The 20,710-nt window shown below is 41.9% G+C and overlaps 1 protein-coding gene across 1 annotated transcript; it reads left to right on the forward strand.

The window, feature by feature from the left end:
- Positions 1 to 11,186: 11,186 nt before the first annotated feature.
- LOC139321274 (trypsin-like) lies at positions 11,187 to 19,202 on the forward strand. The gene is made up of 5 exons (XM_070949944.1): positions 11,187 to 11,241; positions 13,192 to 13,351; positions 16,520 to 16,773; positions 17,472 to 17,608; positions 19,050 to 19,202. The coding sequence occupies exons 1-5, from the start codon at positions 11,187 to 11,189 to the stop codon at positions 19,200 to 19,202; spliced, it is 759 nt and encodes a 252-aa protein (XP_070806045.1).
- Positions 19,203 to 20,710: the final 1,508 nt, after the last annotated feature.

A 20,710-nucleotide genomic window follows, 5' to 3' on the forward strand; every position in this document is an offset into this window, starting at 1 on the left:
AGAGGAGTAGGAGAGAAGGTTAGAAGGGAAGAAGAGAGGAGTGGGGGAAGGGAAGGGGAAGTAGGAAAGAGAACGAGAGGAAGAACAAAGAAAGTAGGAGGAGCTAGAGGAAGGAAGAGAAGGGGAGGAGAAGAAGAAAGGTTGTGGCAAAATAAAGAAGGGTAAATGGTAAAAGAGCAGCCCCGAATAAGTAAAAATTAAAAATGAAAGTTAAAAAATAAGATGAATGAAAAATGGTGGATAAATGACTGTACATGTAAATAAGTTTATGAGAAATAAAAATAAAAACTTTTTTGGAAAAAAAAAAGGGTTAGGGTGAGGGTTTAGGGTTATGTTGTGGTCCGCCAGCAGCCTGAAGAGCTGGCAGCGAGTCGGACAGTGATGAGGCTGAGGAAGAACATGGGCCAGTCCTGGAGGCTGGGGAAGGCCCGGATGAGGGCTCTGCGTCAGAGGCAGAGATGGGGCCAGGGCCATCTGGGAGTGATGTGCGGACTCCGGAGCCTCCAGAGACTGATAGGAGTGAGGCAGAGGAACAGGAGGAGCCTGTTCCTAATGCACGCATGAGAAGAGCTGCCAGAAGGCAAGAGCAGCTCAAGCAAAGAGGACAACTCAGGAGTAGGGCCAAGAGATGATTGGTCCCTCCCATAAGGCTTCAAACAGACCAGCAACGGCGTTTGGGCTTTGCCAGAAAACAACGTTGGTAGCTTCATTTTCTTCTTCTTCGTCTATGTCTTGTATTTATTTTTGTATCTGTGACTTCTGAACGTTTGCCAACAAGGGCCTTTGGGAGTTTGCCTAATTGGACCAAGATTTGCGATAGGACTGAGGAATTTGTGTTGGGAGGAATTTGCTTTAATTTAGTTGAACGACGCTGGGAATGAAGTAATTCTCAGCTGTTCAAATAAAGTTTGTTTTTTTCATTGACTGATTTTCCTACTACTTACTTGGGCCTGGGTCACAACAGATTAGGGTTAGGGTTTAGCATTAAGGTTAGGGTTAGGGTTAGGGTTAGTAACTAATCCTTAAGGTACTTCTTGGTGAGGCCCAATAGTGACTGTAAGGCAAAATTATGGGAGGAAAGTTCATGTACGTGTGCACATATCACACACACCCAGTATTGTTACAACAGGTAGACGAGGTTTGGATCAGAAAAGTTTTTCAGTACTTTGGAGAGCACCCTGCGGGAAAGACTAGGAGAAAGTTGAGCATAAAACAAAACCAAAGACAGTAATGCATGAAAAAAGGCGTGGAAATCATTTCTTCCCTTAACTGCTGGTTTGCCAAGCATTTAGTAATCAAACAAATTCATTTGGATTTCATTAGAAATCCTGACACCTTCCCCCCCCCAAAAGTCACTGGTCATGTTAGCCCTTTGAAATAGTCCAGACCAGAAGCATGACAATGAATCTATAACAGTGATGGCTAAGCTTTTTTTTCCTTGGGTGCCAAAAGCGCACACCCATAATGCAATGCTCCCCTATATATGATGCCCCCTGTGCATGTGCACACAACCCCCCACGCTGCCCTGCCCCCCTGCGTAGGTGCATGCGACCCCCTGAGCTCCCCCACTCCCCCATGCATGTGCGTGCGACCCTTCCCCCATGCCCCATTTTGCACATAGCAGGCCTCCCTGAAGCCTCTGGAGGCCAGAAACAGCCTGTTTCCGGACTTCCGGTAGGCCCGTTTTTCGCCCTCCCAGGGCCTCCGCGCAAGCCCTGTACTTACCCGGCATCCAAAATGAGCCGCTTGGCCACTGGGAGGGGCAGGGCAGCATCGGCATGTGTGCATGTCTCCCATATGCATGGCAGAGACCTGAAAATCAGCTGGCCAGCGGGAGGCACACATGCGTGCAAGGTTGAGCTGACTTAGGGCGACGGCTTGCGTGCCTGCAGAAATGGCTCCGTGTGCCACCTGTGGCACGTGTGCCATAGGTTCGCCATCACGGATCTATTATCTGTGAACTGCTAGGGTGGGTCTGTATTTCGTTCTTCCTGCCTACCAGACTATCCAAACTCTTGCAAGTCTGAAAATACCCTCCTGTCCTGCCCCTTATTTTTATGCTCCTGAAAACCAGGGAGGGATGTCCTGTCTGAGATGCCTTCTCAGGGAGATGGAGATATCCCTTCACTCCTCCTCCTTCGGACTCAAGTTTTCGTTTATGGGCTGTTGGCTTAAGCTGCAGCTCTTCCTTCTGTCTTCCAAGGTTATTCTTACAATCCATGACACCTGCTGATACTGGAAGCAGAGGAGAAGTTGCAGCCAACGCAGTCTCTGCATTCAGCATGGGGTGCTACAGTTGACATGGACAGGCAGGTCTTGATTGTTGGGTGAAACCAGGTTCCCAGAATGAGCCTGTCGCTGGAGGCATATTTCCTAGGAATTATGGTATCTCCTGTTTTCATGTCCAGGAAAGAATTACCATGTGCTAATACTGCTTGGAGCAAATAGCAGGATATTTAAGAGTATCTGAGCAAAAATGCAGAATGCCTGCTTTGTTCCTTCGAGGCTAGTTGGGTGATCAGGCAGAAATGCAGTTGTGCTTTTCTTCTTCCGCTTCCTCCAGTACAGCAAAAAATGGAAGGAAGGTTGCAACTACAACATGCATAGTGGCTTTTTTTAATTCTGGAAAACTCTCTTCCCACAGATGCAATAGCTATGTCAACACTCCAAACTACATTCGTTCCAGTGCTGACATAAGGAGGAGAAGAGGGGGGCAGCTGGCAAGAGGACGCTTGACTTTTCACCTACTTATTTTCCCTGAAGATAATATCCCCTAGGAGATGAGATGGGAGGGGGGACATTCCTGGGAGCTGAAGTAGTAGATATGGGGAGAGTGATTGGGAAGATGGCCAATGAGACGCAGAGAATTGGGGAATGGAAAGGGAAGGTTTGGGGTCAGGAAGCCAGTGTTGGCTACAATATAATTGGGGACAGATTGTTGTGCTTAATAAATGAAAGATACTGAAGCCTGACAAGCTGATCCTGTAAGACAAAGGATTTCCTGGATTTGGCTCCAACCTTCACCCAGGAACATCCTTGGAAAAAAAATCCAGATTTCCTTTTAACCTTCTTCCTCTTTAATCCTCTACAGAGGGAGGAGGGGCAAGAAGGCGTGTGCAGGTAACTTCATATAAATGACACGATTTGCATTCTTCTCTCAGAAATCAGGATGTGACTGTCACAAACTGCCTATGGCAGGGGTGTCAAACACAAGGCCCACGGGCTGGATCTGGCCTGTGATGTGGTCAGATCCGGCCCACAGGACTGTCCTGGAAAAAGTAAGGGGCTGGCCCACGTCGCTTCTGCCGGGTCTACTCAATGCTAAGAGGAAATATTGGGCCAAGGTGGCTTCAGCCCGGTCTACTCAATGCGAAGAGGAAATGTGCCAGCAGTTTGGGGAGTGGCATCAAGCTGGCCATGCCCACCCAGTTGGCCACACCCACCCAGTTGGCCACATTCATCTAGTCAGCCCCCCCCAAGGTCAATCACAGCCCTGATGTGACCCACAATGAAATTGAGTTTGACACGCCTGGCCTATGGGCTTCTTTGCTGGTCCCCTTTTGGGGTACGCTAATTGCAGAGAAGGTGTCAAGACAGTCCTTCCTGATCCCATCACAGATTGATTGCATGAAGGGAATGTCTGCAAAAGGAAACCCTATTTGACAAAGGGGCGTCTAGTCATACAGGCAGGGCCCCAGTTTCTTCTTTTGTGCAATGAATTCATGAATGAAAGGCACAAAGTGCCATTGTCTGAATTTGCATGTCACACTTGCATTGTTTATTTTATGCTGGCAAACAAGGCAGAGAGGGAGTCAGAAGGAACATGAGTTTGGTATAGAGGTTAAGGCATCGGGCTAGGACTTGGGAAACTGAGTTTTACTCCCGCCTTAAGCAAGAAACCACCTGGGTGACTTGGGCCAGTCACTCTCTGTCAACCCTAGGAAGAAGGTAATGGCAAACCATTTCCAAAAATGTTGCCAAGAAAATTGCAGGAAGTAATTCAAGGAGTCACTAGGATCAAGACTGACATTTGAGGGTGAAGGAAGAAGAGGAGGAGGAGAGGAGCGGTGGTGAAATCCAATTTTTTTAAACTACTGGTTCTGTGGGCGTGGCTTGGTGGGTGTGGCAGGGGAAGGATACTGCAAAATCTCCATTCCCACCCCACACTGGGGCCAGCCAGAGGTAGTATTTTCCAGTTCTCCAACTCAACTACTCAAAATTTCCTCTGCCGGTTCTCCGAACTGCTCAAACTTTCCACTACCAGTTCTCCAGAACCTGTCAGAACCTGCTGGATTTCACCCCTGGAGAGGAGGCAATACTTAAGACAAATGTTTCCAACCAGATGTGCCTCCTGTTATTTATATTTAGGGTAACCATGTATTCTTATTTAATAGCAGAGAGTTCTCTATTTAAAGGTATAAGGTAAAAGTTCCCCTTGCACATATGTGCTAGTCGTTCCTGGCTCTAGGGGGCGGTGCTCATCTCCGTTTCAAAGCCGAAGAGCCAGCGCTGTCCGATGACATCTCCGTGGTCATGTGGCCGGTATGACTAAACACGAAAGGCGCACGGAACACTGTTACCTTCCCACCAAAGGTGGTCCCTATTTTTTCTACTTGCTTTTTTTAAAATGTACTTTCAAGCTGCTAGGTTGGCAGAAGCTGTGACAAGTAATGGGAGCTCATCCCGTTACGTGGCTCTAGGGATTCGAACTGCTGAACTGCCGACCTTTTCGATCGACAAGCTCAGCGTCTTAGCCCCTGAGCCACCACGTCCCTTACATTTAGAGGTATACTAAAGAACAAGACTCTGTTTGTGGGCAACCCATATCTGCATTGCTATGCAGTTGATTTCCCAACATTATACCAAGGTTGGTTTGTCTTGGCGTTACTGATTGTGGAAAAATTCTAACCATACTTTATGCCTAATGCACAAGTCTACACTCCCCTGTTACTGCTTTGTTTGCAGAGGATTAAAATGTCTTCAGGCCAAGCCACTTTTGGATTGTGTCCCTGACTGCACCACCAAAAACTGACAAGGTTACCTTACCAGTTCCCGAAACCTGCTTCCAGTTTTTCTTTAATTATATTTTGGAATGCTGATACTGAGTTTACACTTCAAAAAAAAAAAAAACGCATCTGCCAAAGGCACATGAGGAAGTTAGAGATTTTCCCAGAAGTTCAAAAACTCCATTTTGCCTGCAGTTTCTCCCTTCAACCCTGATGAGTCAAAGGATAGATGTTCCAAAAAGAAAAACAGAGCATACAATTTAGCGATTGAAATGAAAAAGAGAATTATATTGTAAATGAAATCATGGGGACAGATAGTAATTTGGAATAAGATAAAGTAAAATTCGTGGAAATAGTAAATAATAAGGAAGGACCACTATGAAAGAGCTGTAAAAAGAGTTTTGTATATAAGTGTTGTATGTCTTGTATTGTTTGACTGTGTTATAATATTATGTTTGACTGTGTTATAATAAATAAACTCTTTTTTAAAAAAAGAAAAAGAAAAACAGAGCAATTTTATCGATGGATAGAGATTGAATATGGACAAGAAGCAGAATAAAATTTAAAAAATTAAGAAAGAATATGTTGTAATAAACCATATTGAAATGTAAAAGCAAAGATGTATATGTATCATGGTGGTAAATGTTGAATATGATGACACAAAATTTTGTACTCAGATGACACACTGATTGAATAACGATGTACCACCTGTTTAAAAATAAAAATAAAAAACTTTTTTTTAAAAAGAAAAAGAAAAACAGTACAGTGCCTCTAATATTCTTGAGGATCGAGTCTCTATCAATGATCTTTTTATGACTATTGTAAAAAGGGCACATCTAGATTTATAGATCCGGTCAAATCAAATCAGATCAAACCTTTCTTATTGCCCTAAGACCAGTGTTTCTCAACCTTGGTAGCTTGAAGATGGGTGGACTTCAACTCCCAGAATCCCCCAGCCAGCAGTGAGGAGGTTGGGGAGGAACCTTTCCTCTTCCAATGCAGGTTGTCCTTGATTTACCCAATTAGGGACCAGAATTTCTATTGCTAAATTGTAAAGTGAATCACATCCAATTTTACAACCCTGGCCCTCCCGTTTTGGATGGAGGTAAGTGCAGGTGTTCTGCCCCAGCTCCGGATTTCCGAGGATATTGACACACACCTACGGTCCTTATCAAATTTATTAAATAGCAAGAATAAACAAGACCGGCAAAGGTTGGCAACCAGCCCAGAAAACAAGATATGATAAACCAAAATACTCTGATAATAATACGAGTTGTTTCCAACAAGAACGCACTAGCTGCATGTGATTTAAATAGGCTAAGGGAGTGACCAATTATCCTCAAGCCCTACTCTCGAGTAGACCTCCTCCTCCTGAGTAGCCACTCCTGCCTTTTGGCAGCCCTGCGTGCTCGAGCATTGAGGAGAGGCTCCTCCACTTCAGTCTCTTCACTTGAAGGAACCTCTGGAGGTTCTGAAGGTCCTGGCTGAGTCTCTGCCTCTGGCACCACATCCTCTTCAGCCTCCTTGCTGTCCGATGCGAGCGCTGGCTGCGCAGGCTGCTGGCGTGATACCACACCAGCCTCCTCTTCGTTGGGATCAGCCACGATCTGCGCAGGCCGCTGGCGGGCCACAACAGCAGGGCGCACACAGAGGCTCGGGGAGGGTGAAAAACGGGCCTACCAGATGTTCGTGAAGGCCGGAAACGGGCCTATTTCTAGCCTCCAGAGGGCCTCCGGAGCCTGGGGAGGCCATTTTCGCCCTCCTGGAGACTTGAGGAAAGCCTCCAGGGACCAGGGAGGGCAAAAACGCCCTCCCCCCCACACTGTGGTGCAGGAGGCTGAGTAGGACATACCCACCATGGCCACGCCCACCCAGCAACCAGGCAGAGAATCCCTTGCTAAAATTTTTGAAGCCCACCCCTGCCCGCACTACACCAAACAACACATGAAATCCTCCTCTAGGACATTGTCTTTGCAGGAAAAATATTCAAGTTTGGTCTGTCATGCATCACAAAAGTGAAGTCAAGAAAAATGAAAGTATTGTTGGGGAGCATCTTTGACCAGTGTTGAGGGCTAGTCAGTCCAGAGAAAACAGCATATGTATATGTACATAATATGCTAATTTGTATGCATATACTATATATTGATATTTACACATATAATTCCTACTACAGTATCCAATCCTAAACAGACATTGGATGTAGGTATGTGTATTAAGTTTTTATTTCCTCCTTTCCTGCAATACTTTTATAGATGCTATATAGAATAGAATAGAATAGAATAGAATAGAATAGAATAGAATAGAATAGAATAGAATAGAATAGAATAGAATAGAATAGAATAGAATTTTTTATTGGCCAAGTGTGGTTGGACACACAAGGAATTTGTCTTGGTGCATATCCCCTCAGTGTACATAAAAGAAAAGATACGTTCATCAAGAATCATAAGGTACAACACTTAATGATAGTCATAGGATACAAATAAGCAATCAAGAAACAATATCAATATAAATCGTAAGGATACAAGCAACAAAATTACAGTCATACAGTCATAAGTGGGAGGAGATGAGTGATAGGAATGATGAGAAGATTAATAGTAATGCAGCCTTAGTGAATAGTTTGACAGTGTTGAGGGAATTATTTGTTTAGCAGAGTGATGGCGTTCGGGACAAAACTGCTCTTGGGTCTAGTTGTTTTGGTGTGCAGTGCTGTATAGCATCGTTTTGAGGGTAGGAGTTGAAAAGTTTATGTCCAGGATGCGATGTAAATATGTAAATATTTTCACAGCCCTCTTTTTGACTCGTGCAGTATACAGGTCCTCAATGGAAGGCAGGTTGGTAGCCATTGTTTTTTCTGCAGTACTAATTATCCTCTGAAGTCGGTGTCTGTCTTGTTGGGTTGCAGAGCCGAACCAGACAGTTATAGAGGTGCAGATGACAGACTCAATAATTCCTCTGTAGAACTGGATCAGCAGCTCCTTGGGCACTTTGAGCTTTCTGAGTTGGCGCAGAAAGAACGTTCTTTGTTGTGCTTTTTTGATGATGTTTTTGATGTTTCCATTTTAGATCTTGTGATATGGCAGAATCTAGAAATTTGAAGGTCTCTGCTGTTGATATTGGGTTGTCTAGTATTGTGAGAGGTGGAAGTATGGAAGGGAATACATAGAAGAAAACATATTTACTGACATTATTGATATAGTGGCTATTAATTTCTGACTCCATTCTTTAAAACTCTCATTCAGAATTTTCATTCTTATAATTTTTGCATCATTCTGAAAGTTTGTACTTATTTTTCCTCTATTTAAAATATGTTCGGTTGCTAATACATTTTAGCATTGTTTTAAAGTTACTCTGGTTTCTCATCTTTTGCTAAGATTAAGTTAATTTGCATTTGCCATTTTTGTTGTGATTGATTTTTACAGGGACAGACAAATCTCCCAAGTGCACTTTCCGTTCAGCTTTTTTGTTCTTTTAATCTCTATAACAGAAAATTAAGAGAATAACAGAGTTGGAAGGTTTTCTAATCTAACCCCCTGCAAGAAACTTTATACCATTTCAGACAAATGGTTGTCCGATCTCTTCTTAAAACTTCCAGTGTTTTAAGTGTTTTAACCCACAACTTCTGGAGGGAAGTTATTCCAAAGATTAATTGTTCTGTCAGGAAATTTATCCTTAGTTCTAGATTAGTTCTCCCCTTGATTAGATTAGATTAGATTACATGTTTATGCTGAATTCTTTTAATTTGGGGGTGTTTTTATTTATTTATTTATTTATTTTTATTCAACTTATATAGTCATCCATCTCACAGAACGAATAACTTGTATGAATGGGTTTTTTATTATTTACATTTTGTAAGTAAGTGTGCTAATGCAAGCATTTGCAAGCTATTGCAAGTGTGCTTTTGGGTGCTTCTTCCATCTAGTATTCATATTTTGGCACACTCAGGTTGGAGAGTTATATTGCAACAGTTAGAGAAAGATAGCCACAAAAGTACAAATGTTTTTCCAACGTGCATGTTGTTTCAGGAAATGAGACATAAATTAAGTTCCGATTCAAATGCAAACTGAATGAACTTCTGTCCCCTTCTGATCTTTATTTATGGACCATAATTAAGTATCACTACAGGTGCCAATTTGGGCAGAGACAGTAGTTAATAAATGCCAGAGATAATTGAGTAAAGGGATGAACGCAGCAATAAAAAATGGTACCTGTAATATGCTGCCAGAGGCAACCAATTCACTTTAGCTCATAAAAAGGCCAGCTGCTTTTCCAAACCACATTGGAACGATTTGCGGCAAAGTTAACCTGTCACTGGAGCAAATGATTCAAACAGCGGAGCTTGTGCAAGGGAGAAGAAGTGTCCAGTAATAAATGGCGAGATTTGTGTGATTCAACTTTCAATATGGCAAATTTTGAGGGGCCTCTTCCTCCTTCTTTCACAGTCACCTGTTATATCATCAGGAAGATATTCAATCTGAACAGTGGATTTGGTCCTAGTCACTCGCTAAGAGAGATAAAGGCGGGGTGTTAAGAAGCACTTCCTGATTAACCCAAGATTGGCTAATCCAAGCCAGGATTCCAAATAAAAGCTAGAAGGGGAACTGGGAAGCAAATCATTGAATTCCCACATCTTGGGGGTAAGAACTGCCTATACTTCCTTGCTGTCTCTCTAATTGATTTCAAAGCCTGTAGAAATGTATGTGTTTTCCAGGAGCATCATGAAGGCAGAGGACGTTGGCTGTCGGGAGATCTCAACAGTTGACAGCTGCTAATTCGATCATTTTATTCCAGTAAACGAACAGGGATATTTGCAGCCTTGATTTATGGAACTTGACAGATAGATGTAAATTGCCACCTCTAGCCAAGGAGTTGGTTTCTGGAGCATAAGAGTTGGGCAGTCTTCTAGGATTGATGGCTGCCAATTACTTTGGGGGAGGAACTGAAGGAATACAGGGGGATTATGCAGCAGAGCTTGGATTTTCTTTTTCCATCCTAGATTTGGGGGGAAATCTTTGTTCTTGCTAAGTAATACTGCTGTAATACCGTATTTAAGGGTTATGCAATTAGGCTAGACTAAGCTAGGTTTGATTAGAGATTTCTATTTTTTTATTATTATCTAAAACCCTGGAATGAAATGCAACAACACTTAGGCCTCATCCATCTACCGGTACTTGGGAGAATTCTCCTTCTCTGTGGAGTTCTTTGTCACTTTTGTGGTTCTTGTATTCCTGTATTGCATTGCAGCCTTAATACTGCATCTTGATTTCATGCACCTGTATTGAGATGCTGGAAAACTCCCTGTGATTGTAAGTCAGCATGCTCTGACTTTTAAACTTGCTTTTTTGTAATTTGTAGCATCGGGTGAAGGTATGCATGAGTGCCATTTATCTGCAAGATTTATTTACCGAGCGTATGGATTTATTTATTTCTATTTATATCCCGTCCTTTTTATTTTTATAAGCAATTCAAGGCAGTGAATATACTCCTTGCTTCCTCCTCCTATTTTCTGCACCACAACAATAACTTTGTGAGGTGAATTGGGCTGAGAGAGGAGGACTGGCTCCAAGTCACCCGGCCAGTTTTCATGCCTAAAGTGAGACTAGAACTCATGGTCTCCTGATTTCTAGCTGGGTGCCTTCACTACTAGAGCAAACTGAGTCTATTTGTTCGGCACCTCAAAATGGCTAGAATTAAACATTGTAGCTTTGGACAAAAATGGATGGGGGGGGCAGTGGTGGGTTTCCCCTGTTTGCACTGGTTCTATAGAACCAGTAGTAAAACCAGCGGGAGGCTCTGCCCACTGACCTGACGTCATGAAAATGCTTCTGTGCAGAAGAGCGCGCGCATGAGCGAAGCAACTGCACGCACGCGGCCCCACTGCAAACTGGTAGTAAAGGTAAGTAGAACCCACCCCTGATGAGGGGGCTCTGAGGATTGCAACATAAAGGAGCTGAAGGGGCTAACTCCAGCCTTCCAACTTCAGGTTGCCCACTTTTTGAAAAGCCATTTAGAAATCTATGGTTCTTGACTTTTCCTGTAAAAGCTAAGATTCTGTGTGTCTGTTTCCTGACAGGCTGAATGGTTTGGTAAACCAAAATGGCGGAATGTTGCCCTCTTAAATTTCTGAATATTCTTGTTTCCAACAGATCTTATTCCCAGGAACTATTATTGTTGTTAAGAACCATGTTACATCTTTTTTTCAAGCTACTGGCTGCCATTTTGCTCATCCCATCTTCAGGTAAAGATCATGGAAACATACATGCTTTTTCTTTAGATACAGTGAATATGTTTGAATGTGAGTTGAGGGTGACTCAGTGGCTAAGACGCTGAGCTTGTCGATCGAAAAGGTCGGCAGTTCAGCAGTTCGAATCCCTAATGCCGCGTAACAGGGTGAGCTCCCGCTCCTTGTCCCAGCTTCTGCCAACCTAGCAGTTCAAAAGCATGTAAAAAATGCAAGTAGAAAAACAGGGATCACCTTTGGTGGGAAGGTAACAGCGTTCCGTGCGCCTTTGCCATTTAGTCATGCCGGCCACATGATTACAGAGACGTCTTTGGACAGTGCTGGCTCTTTGGCTTCGAAACGGAGATGAGCACCGCCTCCTAGAGTTAGGAATGACTAGCACATATGTGCGAAGGGAACCTTTACCTTTTACCTTTGGGTGGGTGACAGGGGTGAGATGAACAGGGGTGGGTGACAGGGGTGGGTGGGTGACAGGGGTGAGATGAATCCAGGATCAATCCAAGGAGACACACACACACACACACACACACACACACACACACACACACTATAAATCTCTTGCATTGCACCATATGCAGGGCTAGGCAAATTGTTATAGCCTCCCGCAAATGCCTTTCTCCCATATTTCATAATTGGAAACATCATAAAAATATAATTGTGGTGGTGACCCCTTTAGGCAGACAGGTGGGGAGCTGAGTAGCAATTGAAGTCCTTTTAATCATACCTGGCATTCCTGTTGGAGGGAAGGGCTCCCTTTTCTGCAAATTAAAAAAATAAAAAAGATGAGCTGCTTCCAGAACTGAGGAATCAGGAAGCTTCCTGTATACCCACTTTGGAAAACTGAGGTGAGCTGGTTTACGACTTACACTGAAAGCTGAGAGGACTTTTTCAAGGCTGAATGGAGACATCAGGCAGTAGTTCCCTTTCCTTTGCTGTCTTTTGTGTTTCCGCTCTGTTGTCACAACACACACGGACACAACACACACAGACACACATACAAACACACACACTCTTCCTCCCTCATTCATTTTTTCCCTGTCTTTTAATGATCACTTGATCCCTTGCGAGATGGAGTTGGGCAACTTGCCTTTTAATGACCCCGGGATCCCTTGTGGGGTGGAGTCAGGGCAACTGAATGGAGCTGGTTGTTTACTGGCCGGATGCCCTTCCTGTCGCCAATGCGGAGTTCGCAGCAGATATATTCTCATTGTGCCCAGAGAGAGAAATATCTGCCTCTACCTAGGGTTGAACTCACAGCCTCCTGATTGTGAGGCGAGAGCTCCACCTCTAGGCTACCGCACCACTCTTCCTCCCTCATTAATGCACTCTTTCAACTCAGCAAGCTGTGAGTCTGAATTCCCTGCTGATTCCCTGCTAATGAAGCTGAATCTCAAAAGAGGCTGGCATTTTCTCTTCATCACAGTAAATAGCAACTAGATGAGATTTTTATGTAGGAAAAGTTCACCCTTGCACAGGTGGTCCTTCACCTGAATGCTCCATGGAGATTTATTTATTTATTAGGAAGATTTATATGGCCTCCCAACTCACTCACGGTGACGCTGAGTGGTTTACAGAAATAAAACTCTAATACAGAAGTCAACCTTGGCAACAACAATCAAGCCAACCATTTGATGGGCTCCATGTAATCCTGGAGTTTCCCTTTCACAAAACTATGTCTTCAGGGCCTTTCAAAAGAGTGTAAAAGTGGAGGCCATTCCTATTTCTGCAGGGATGATATTCCACAGGGAGGGAGCCACTGTGGAGAAGGCCCTTCTTCTTGGTCCCACCAGATGGATCTCCTTAAGAGACGAGATCTGTAATATATCTTCTTGAGATCAAAAGGAAATCTCATCCTTCCTTGATTTCTGAGTTTAACGCATCTTTCAGTTCTTCTGAGGTTCTTTCTTCCTTGATTTGTAGTTTATTCTCTCTTTTTTTTTTCCCCAGCCACTGCAGCGGAAGGAGAAAGGGTCCTGGGAGGAAAACCATGTCTACCCAATTCCCAGCCGTGGCAGGCTGCCCTATTCTCAGGATGCAGGCTGATCTGTGGAGGGACCCTCATTCACCCATCTTGGGTGGTCAGTGCTGCTCACTGCAGAAGATCATCGTAAGTGCAAACAGGGTAAAAGATGTTGGGTGTGTTGTTCATTTTAACAAGACACCATTTCTTGCCTTTATGAAGAGATCATAAAGGCAAGAAAGGTTGAAGGGAGGGAATCTGTTTAGCCCTGGGCATAAAAAAGTAAGGATACGCTAGCATTTGACCACATGGAAGGACACAAATATTTATTTTGTCTTGTCTAAGAGGGAAGGACTTGGATTTAATAGGTATACATGGCAAGGACAGATTGTGGGTTAAATTGTTGAAGAACGCTCTAGTGCCAATGAGAGAGTTTCATCAATGAAATTAATTGTATATAGGGGGATAGATGACTCTCTGTCAATAAAGGTTTTCAAGTAGAAGCTAGTTACTAGCTATCTGCTATCTATCTATCTATCTATATCTATATCTATATCTATCTATCTATCTATCTATCTATCTATCATCTATATAATAGAATAGTATAACAGAATTGGAAGGGACCTTGGAGGTCTTGTAGTCCAACCCCCTGCTTAGGCAGGAAACCCTATACTACTTCAGACAAATGGTTATCCAACATCTTCTTAAAAACTTCCAGTGTTGGAGCATTCACAACTTCTGGAGGCAAGTTGTTCCACTGATTAATTGTTCTCACTGACAGGAAATTTCTCCTTAGTTCTAGGTTGCTTCTCTCCTTGATTAGTTTCCACCCTTTGCTTCTTGTTCTACCCTCAGGTGCTTTGGTGAATAGCTTGATTCCCTCTTCTTTGTGGCAGCCCCTGAGATATTGGAACACTGCTATCATGTCTCCCCTAGTCCTTCTTTTCATCAAACTAGACATACCCAGTTCCTGCAACCGTTCTTCATATGTTTTAGCTTTCAGATCTCTAATCATCTTTGTTGCTCTTCTCTGCACTCTTTCTAGAGTCTCAACATCTTTTTTACATCATTTATTTATTTTATTCAATTTATATCCCGCCCTTCTCCTAGTGGACTCAGGGCAGTGCACATCATGGCGACCAAAACTGAATGCAGTATTCCAAGTGTGGCCTTACCAAGACATTATAAAGTGGTATTAACACTTCACATGATCTTGATTCTATCCCTCTGTTTATGCAGCCCAAAACTGTGTTGGCTTTTTTGGCAGCTGCAGCACACTGCTGGCTCATATTTAAAATGTTGTCCACTGGGACTCCAAGATCCCTCTCTTAGTTACTACTGTTGAGCAAGGTATCACATATACTGTACCTGTGCATTTTGTTTTTCTTGCCTAAATGTAGAACCTTACTTTTTTCACTGTTGAATTGCATTTTGTTAGATAGCACCCAATATTCAAGTCTGTCAAGATCCTTCTGTATCTTGAGCCTATCTTCTGGAGTGTTGGCTATTCCTGCCAGCTTGGTGTCATCTGCAAATTTGATGAGTTCCCCATCTATCCCCTCGTCCAAGTCATTGATGAAGATATATAGATAGAGATAGAGATAGAGATACAGAGATAGAGATAGATACACACGCACATAAATATATGCATACATAAATATGTATCTGTACAAAAGTATACATATACATATATACATACATACACAAAATATGTTGTTGTTAGTTGCGAAGCCGGGTCTGACCCATCGTGACCCCATGGACAACATTCCTCCAGGCCTTCCTTTCCTCTACCATCCTCTGAAGTCCATTTAAACTCACATCGGCTGCTTCAGTGACTCCATCCAGCCATCTCATTCTCTGTCATCCCCTTCTTCTTTTGCCCTCATGTGTGTGCATATATACACACATTCACGAAATGTATATTTTTTATTTTATTTTATTTTATTTCCAATTTCTATACCGCCCTTCTCCCTGAGGACTCAGGGCGCTGTACAGCCAGAATTAAAAACATGCAATACAAATATTAAAAAACAATTAAAATATATATAAATTTGGCCCCAAAATTAAAAATCACAACCAATTAAAACATTTAAAATATGTTTTATATAAAATATAAAATTTTGATTTTCTGAATGAAATAGAAGGTTGGATGAAATAACCCAAGAATCAGCTGTATGATTCAGTGATGATATGATAAATGTAGACTAAGTTCAAGAATGCTCACTGACTAAGAGTGCATCCTGATTTACTTATACCTCTTCCCCCTGGTCCTCTCCAAAAATATCTGGATTACAGTTCCAAGTAATGTTGCTGGAATGACCAGTAAAACCCTTCTGGAGGACTTCAGATTGGAAGGTTACTCTGAGACAGGAGACGTCACATAATTGCCTCTTTTTCATGAATGAAGTAGATAGTGCTGTCTCACTTTTCCTCCTGCAGTGACATAGTGGTAGTTTTTGACTTACAACCACAATTGGGACCAGAATTTCTGTCACTAACCCAAGCAGTTAAGTGACTTGTGCCCAATTTTATGACCTTTTTTTTTTTTTTTGCTATGGTTGTTTTGGCTCTTTGGCCAAAAAAATGCTTTTAAAAGTATATAAAAAAAGCCTCTAATGATTGCGCGGCTCAGCTGGGATCATCAGAGGCTTTTTTTAAAAAAAAGAAAGCCTCTGCCGATCAGGCAAGTCAGCTGGGATCGTCAGAGGCTTTAAAAGCATTTTTTTTACAACCTCTTCAGCCGAAGAGGTTGTAGAAAAAATGGTTTTAAAAGTTTAAAAAAAAAAAAAAAGTTGGCCACGCCCACTCAGTCATATTACCCCACACACACACCAAGCCACACCCACAGAACCGGTAGTAACAAATTTTACATTTCATCATTGTCTTGGAGGCTGTTGCAATGATGGGAAGTGTTGTTGTATTATAGTTTTATAGTATTTTTAGAGACACTTTATATGAAATTTATTTAAAAAGCAATGGGATTTTGTTTCACCTACATTGATGTATTCAAATAAAAAATACAATAAATGAGAGCTGGCATGTAACTACTCTTGCCAAGAATTAGAGTCACTAACCGATTTTGTGGCTCCTTCATTTTCACAACAGCCCAATGTGAACAAATGAAAGCTTCGGTTTATTTTCTTTAAGGAAATCAGCAAATGGAAGTTCTTGTCAGAAAAACCTCAGTCTCTTGCCTGCTCAGATGCCTTTAAAGACGCAAGGGCAGATCCATCAAGAGAGACGGGGAAAAAAATGACAGTTTTGCCACAGGGCAATTTTCCAGCAACAGAAGCTAATCTTGTCTTGTTCTTCCAGCATTTTCCCTGTGCGACTCGGAGAACACCATCTCAGGCGCCTAGATTGGTCCGAACAGCTTAAGCTATCATCAAAAGCCATTGTGCATCCTGAATACAACCGGCAGAACTTGAACAATGATATTATGCTGATTAAACTGCTGACTCCGGTTATCTTAAGTGACAAAGTCAACGTTCTGAATTTGTCTACCAGCTGCCCGGAGATTGGGACCAAATGCCTCATTTCAGGATGGGGTACAACAAGCAGCCCACAACGTAGGTTGACAGATAAACTGAGTTCTCATATCATTCTACATGCCGGTTGGCCTAGTGATCGTTTACTGAATAAATCTGAGAGGTTACACTGGTGCAACATGCTGAACCAAAATAGAAATACTGTGGTTTAATGGGTATGATTTCCGATGTAAGCTTAGGGCTACATCGTGTTTCATAGAGCAAGTTGAATGAAACGGTGGAGGAATATTGTCGGTTCTGGGAGGCAGTCCTAAGTATTATGAGATGCTGAGATGTTTAGAGAGATACTTTAGGCATCTGCAATGCTTAAGGCACCCCCGTTGCCCCTAAATAAAAGGCTCTGATGTTGACCCCTGTCCTGCTGGGCTTATGGCATTGAAAGTCACAAAAGAGACAACGATTGCTTGCAGATTTTGCCACTTTGGGATAGTTTAATGGGACGGTCCAATCACAAAATATATATATATATTTTAAAGCTGAACTAGAACCCAACTTTACATTTTTGTCTACTCCTCTTTTAAACCATCAAAATTAATGGCTATCATATGGCCTTGAATTCTACAAGTTAAACAAGGTAAGATGCTTCCCTTTTGTCTAGTCTTAAATCTCTGACTGGTCCATTCCAAAGACAACCTTAGACCTAGGCATAAGAGGAAGGAGAAGAATGCCACTTTTGCCTATCTACCTTCTCCTTTATTGAATCCTGTCTTCTATTACAGCCAGATATCCAGATGTTCTACACTGTGCCAACATCACCATCATCAATCACAATGTTTGCCGATCGATTTATCTCAATTATATCAGTGAAAATATGATCTGTGCTGGCAAGATGGAGGGAGGAACAGATTCTTGCCAGGTAAAAGGAGTTGGGGTCTATTTAGGCAACCAGCTTAATGGGATTTTCTCTAGTCCAGGAGGAGGAGACCAAAGTGTGCCAGATAATAACGTCAGTCTCCATAGCTTTTCTCTACTCTGCCTTGATGAAAAGACCAATGACTGGTATAATTCTAACAATGTACAGGTTATACTCTAGAGTTTGATCGATTTTCCAGGGGTAGGAAAAAAAGCTTCCCCCACCCCTAAAACGAGCTAGCTTTGGGAAGGAGGTAAGTTTTGACTGATGGCTGGAGCAACTAGTTTAGCCATCTGTCAAAATCCTTACAATAAAATATGTGCTGTTCCCATCTTCATGTGATCGGCTTGTCAGTCTTGTTGGGAAACTCATGCCTGACTTGAAGATCATTCTGCAGGGAACTGCAATTCTTGCAAAGCAGTGGTTTCTGCTTTTATCAAGTGATGAAAGTATCATGGCACCTTTGCAATTCATGCTATGGCTTTGCAACATCATGATGCATGCCCAGCTCGCACTGTGACAAGTGCTATTTTCATAATTTACTCTCCCCATTTTAGCAATAGCAATAGCAGATGGCAGAATTAGCCTGCAATACTACTTTCTAACCACTGTTCCACTATGGCTTCCTCTCTTCCTTCTTCTCATTTCCATTCCCTTCTTCTCATCTTCCTTCCTTCCTTCCTTCCTTCCTTCCTTCCTTCCTTCCTTCCTTCCTTCCTTCCTTCCCTCCCAAGAAATAGCACTTAGATTCATATACCGCTTCACAGTGCTTTACAGCCCTCTCTAAGCGGTTTACAGAGTCAGCCTATTGTCCTCAACAATCTGGGTCCTCATTTTACCGACCTTGGAAGGATGGAAGACAGAGTTGACCTTGAGCCTGCTGAGATTCGATCTGCCAAACTGCAGAAGTAGCCTGCAGTACTGCACTCTAACCACTGCGCCACCGCGGCTCTTAACTTTGCCTTCTCAAGGGCACTATTGCTGCAGAGTAACCTGCTTGTGGAGACATCTACGCAGGGTTGACAAGCAAGTCACTGTACCAACATTCTCATCTATAGCTTACTCATGGGGACGCTTCTCCTTTCTCCTCCTCTCTCAATGCAGCAACACAACCAACATGGCGAAGATGGGCAAGTGAAGATGAGGTGGCACATCCGTCTTCTTGTTCCCTCATGTTCCTAACAATAAACACCAGGAAATAGGTAGCCATAGCTTAAGGAGAGGTACCATGGTTCTATATTGGGGACGGTAGAGGTTCCATTGGCTCAGTTCTTCATTCAGCCATGAAGCTTACTGGATAGGTTTGACTTTCTTGTAGCCTCATACACCTTAAGAGTTGCTGTGAAAACATAAAGGAGAAGCAAAAGTCACCCATGCTGCCTTGTATTCCTGGGGTGGGGAGAAGGAAGGACTCATGTTATATTTTGTTTTCTTTTCTGGACAGGGTGATTCAGGTGGACCCTTGGTCTGCAATGGGAAGCTGCAAGGCATTGTATCCTGGGGCCCCTACATATGTGCACAGCCAAATAAGCCAGGAGTTTATGTTAACGTCTGCAGATATACTGACTGGATCCAGGAGACTATCCAAAATAACTGAGGATCACAGGACAATTCTGAACAAACGCCAAAGGGAGAAGAAACTTTGCTTCTCTTTTTGGTTAAATTGGCATTGTGTTATATATATATATATATATATATATATATATATATATATATATATATATATATATATATTTGTTTGAATTTTTTTTAATTTTTATTAAACAAATCATCTATTACAATTACAGAATGTGTGTCGATCGGTTACAAATCTTTTGTGCTTAATCCCATATTCATAATTCACAAATTATCTAGTATATTATATTTATCAATTTGTTATGTCTCTTTATATTATTATTTTCATTTCTCATTTCTTATTTATTTAACAATAACATTTTCATCCCATCTTAAAAAAAACCTTTTCATATATATTACATTTATTTCATATTTCATATATTATTTCCATGCTTTATTATCTAACCATTGATAAAATAAATGCCATATCATGTAATATTGTTTATCTTCCTGTTCTCTAATTTCAAATGTCAGTTTACTCATTTCAGCACATTCCATAATTTTCTTAATAACTTCATCTTCCGTAGGTATTTCCTCCTTTTTCCAGTTTTTAGCAAATACAATCCTAGCCGCTGTTAAAACATTCACAACCAAATATTGCAATTCTCTATTGTATGTTTCTGGTAAAATCCCTAATAAAAATATCTCTGGTTTGAAATCAATGTGTTTCTTTATCATTTTTTCCAACCATGTGTGGATTTTAGTCCAATATATTTTGGCTTCTACACACGTCCACCACATATGGTAATATGAGCCCGGTATCTGATGACATTTCCAACATTTTTCGGATTTATTCTTGAACATTCTGGCTATTCTCACCTGGGGTAAGTGCCACCTGTAAAACATTTTATACAAATTTTTCTTATATGCTGTCGACATTGTCATTTTATAATTTTGCAACCATAATTTTTGGCATTGTGTTATATTGATGGTGTTTTTGATATGCCTCTGGAGCTACTAAAATGTCAATTAATAAAAGCCATGTTTGTGGCCAAGCTTTCTTGGGTCCAAAACTTTATTTGACTCCTCCCAGCCCACCCTAATACCAATAGTCTTAGCACCTTGAATCTTCCTTTATATATTTTAAAAGATACCCTTTGGTTCACCGAATCTGCAAGAACCCTAATAAAATTGTCCTTTTCAGGTAGCCATCCAGCCTCTCTTTGAACATACTCAATAAGAGTATCTCTCATCTCTTTGCTTAACTGACTCCATTATTAATTGCTTGTACCAGTAGAAACATTCAACTGGAATTTTTCTTTTTGTAATTCATGCCCTGCACTCTAGCGTGAAAGACAATCAGTTGTGACAATCATTTGTGTAATTCTTCAGATACTAAATAGAACAATGTGCTTCTCCATAGCTTTCTCTTCTTAGAGTTAAATCAAGTCAATGTTCTCAGTAAATCCATATAGGACTTAGACTTCAGTCTCCTGATCCATCCTAGCTGTTCTGTTTTTGGACTTCTTCTATTTTATATGATTTCTTCTA

This window comes from Pituophis catenifer, unplaced genomic scaffold (genome assembly GCF_029215685.1).
Source record: "Pituophis catenifer annectens isolate HBS135680 unplaced genomic scaffold, rPitCat1.0.hap2 SCAF_9, whole genome shotgun sequence".
Taxonomy (NCBI): Eukaryota; Metazoa; Chordata; class Lepidosauria; order Squamata; family Colubridae; genus Pituophis; species Pituophis catenifer.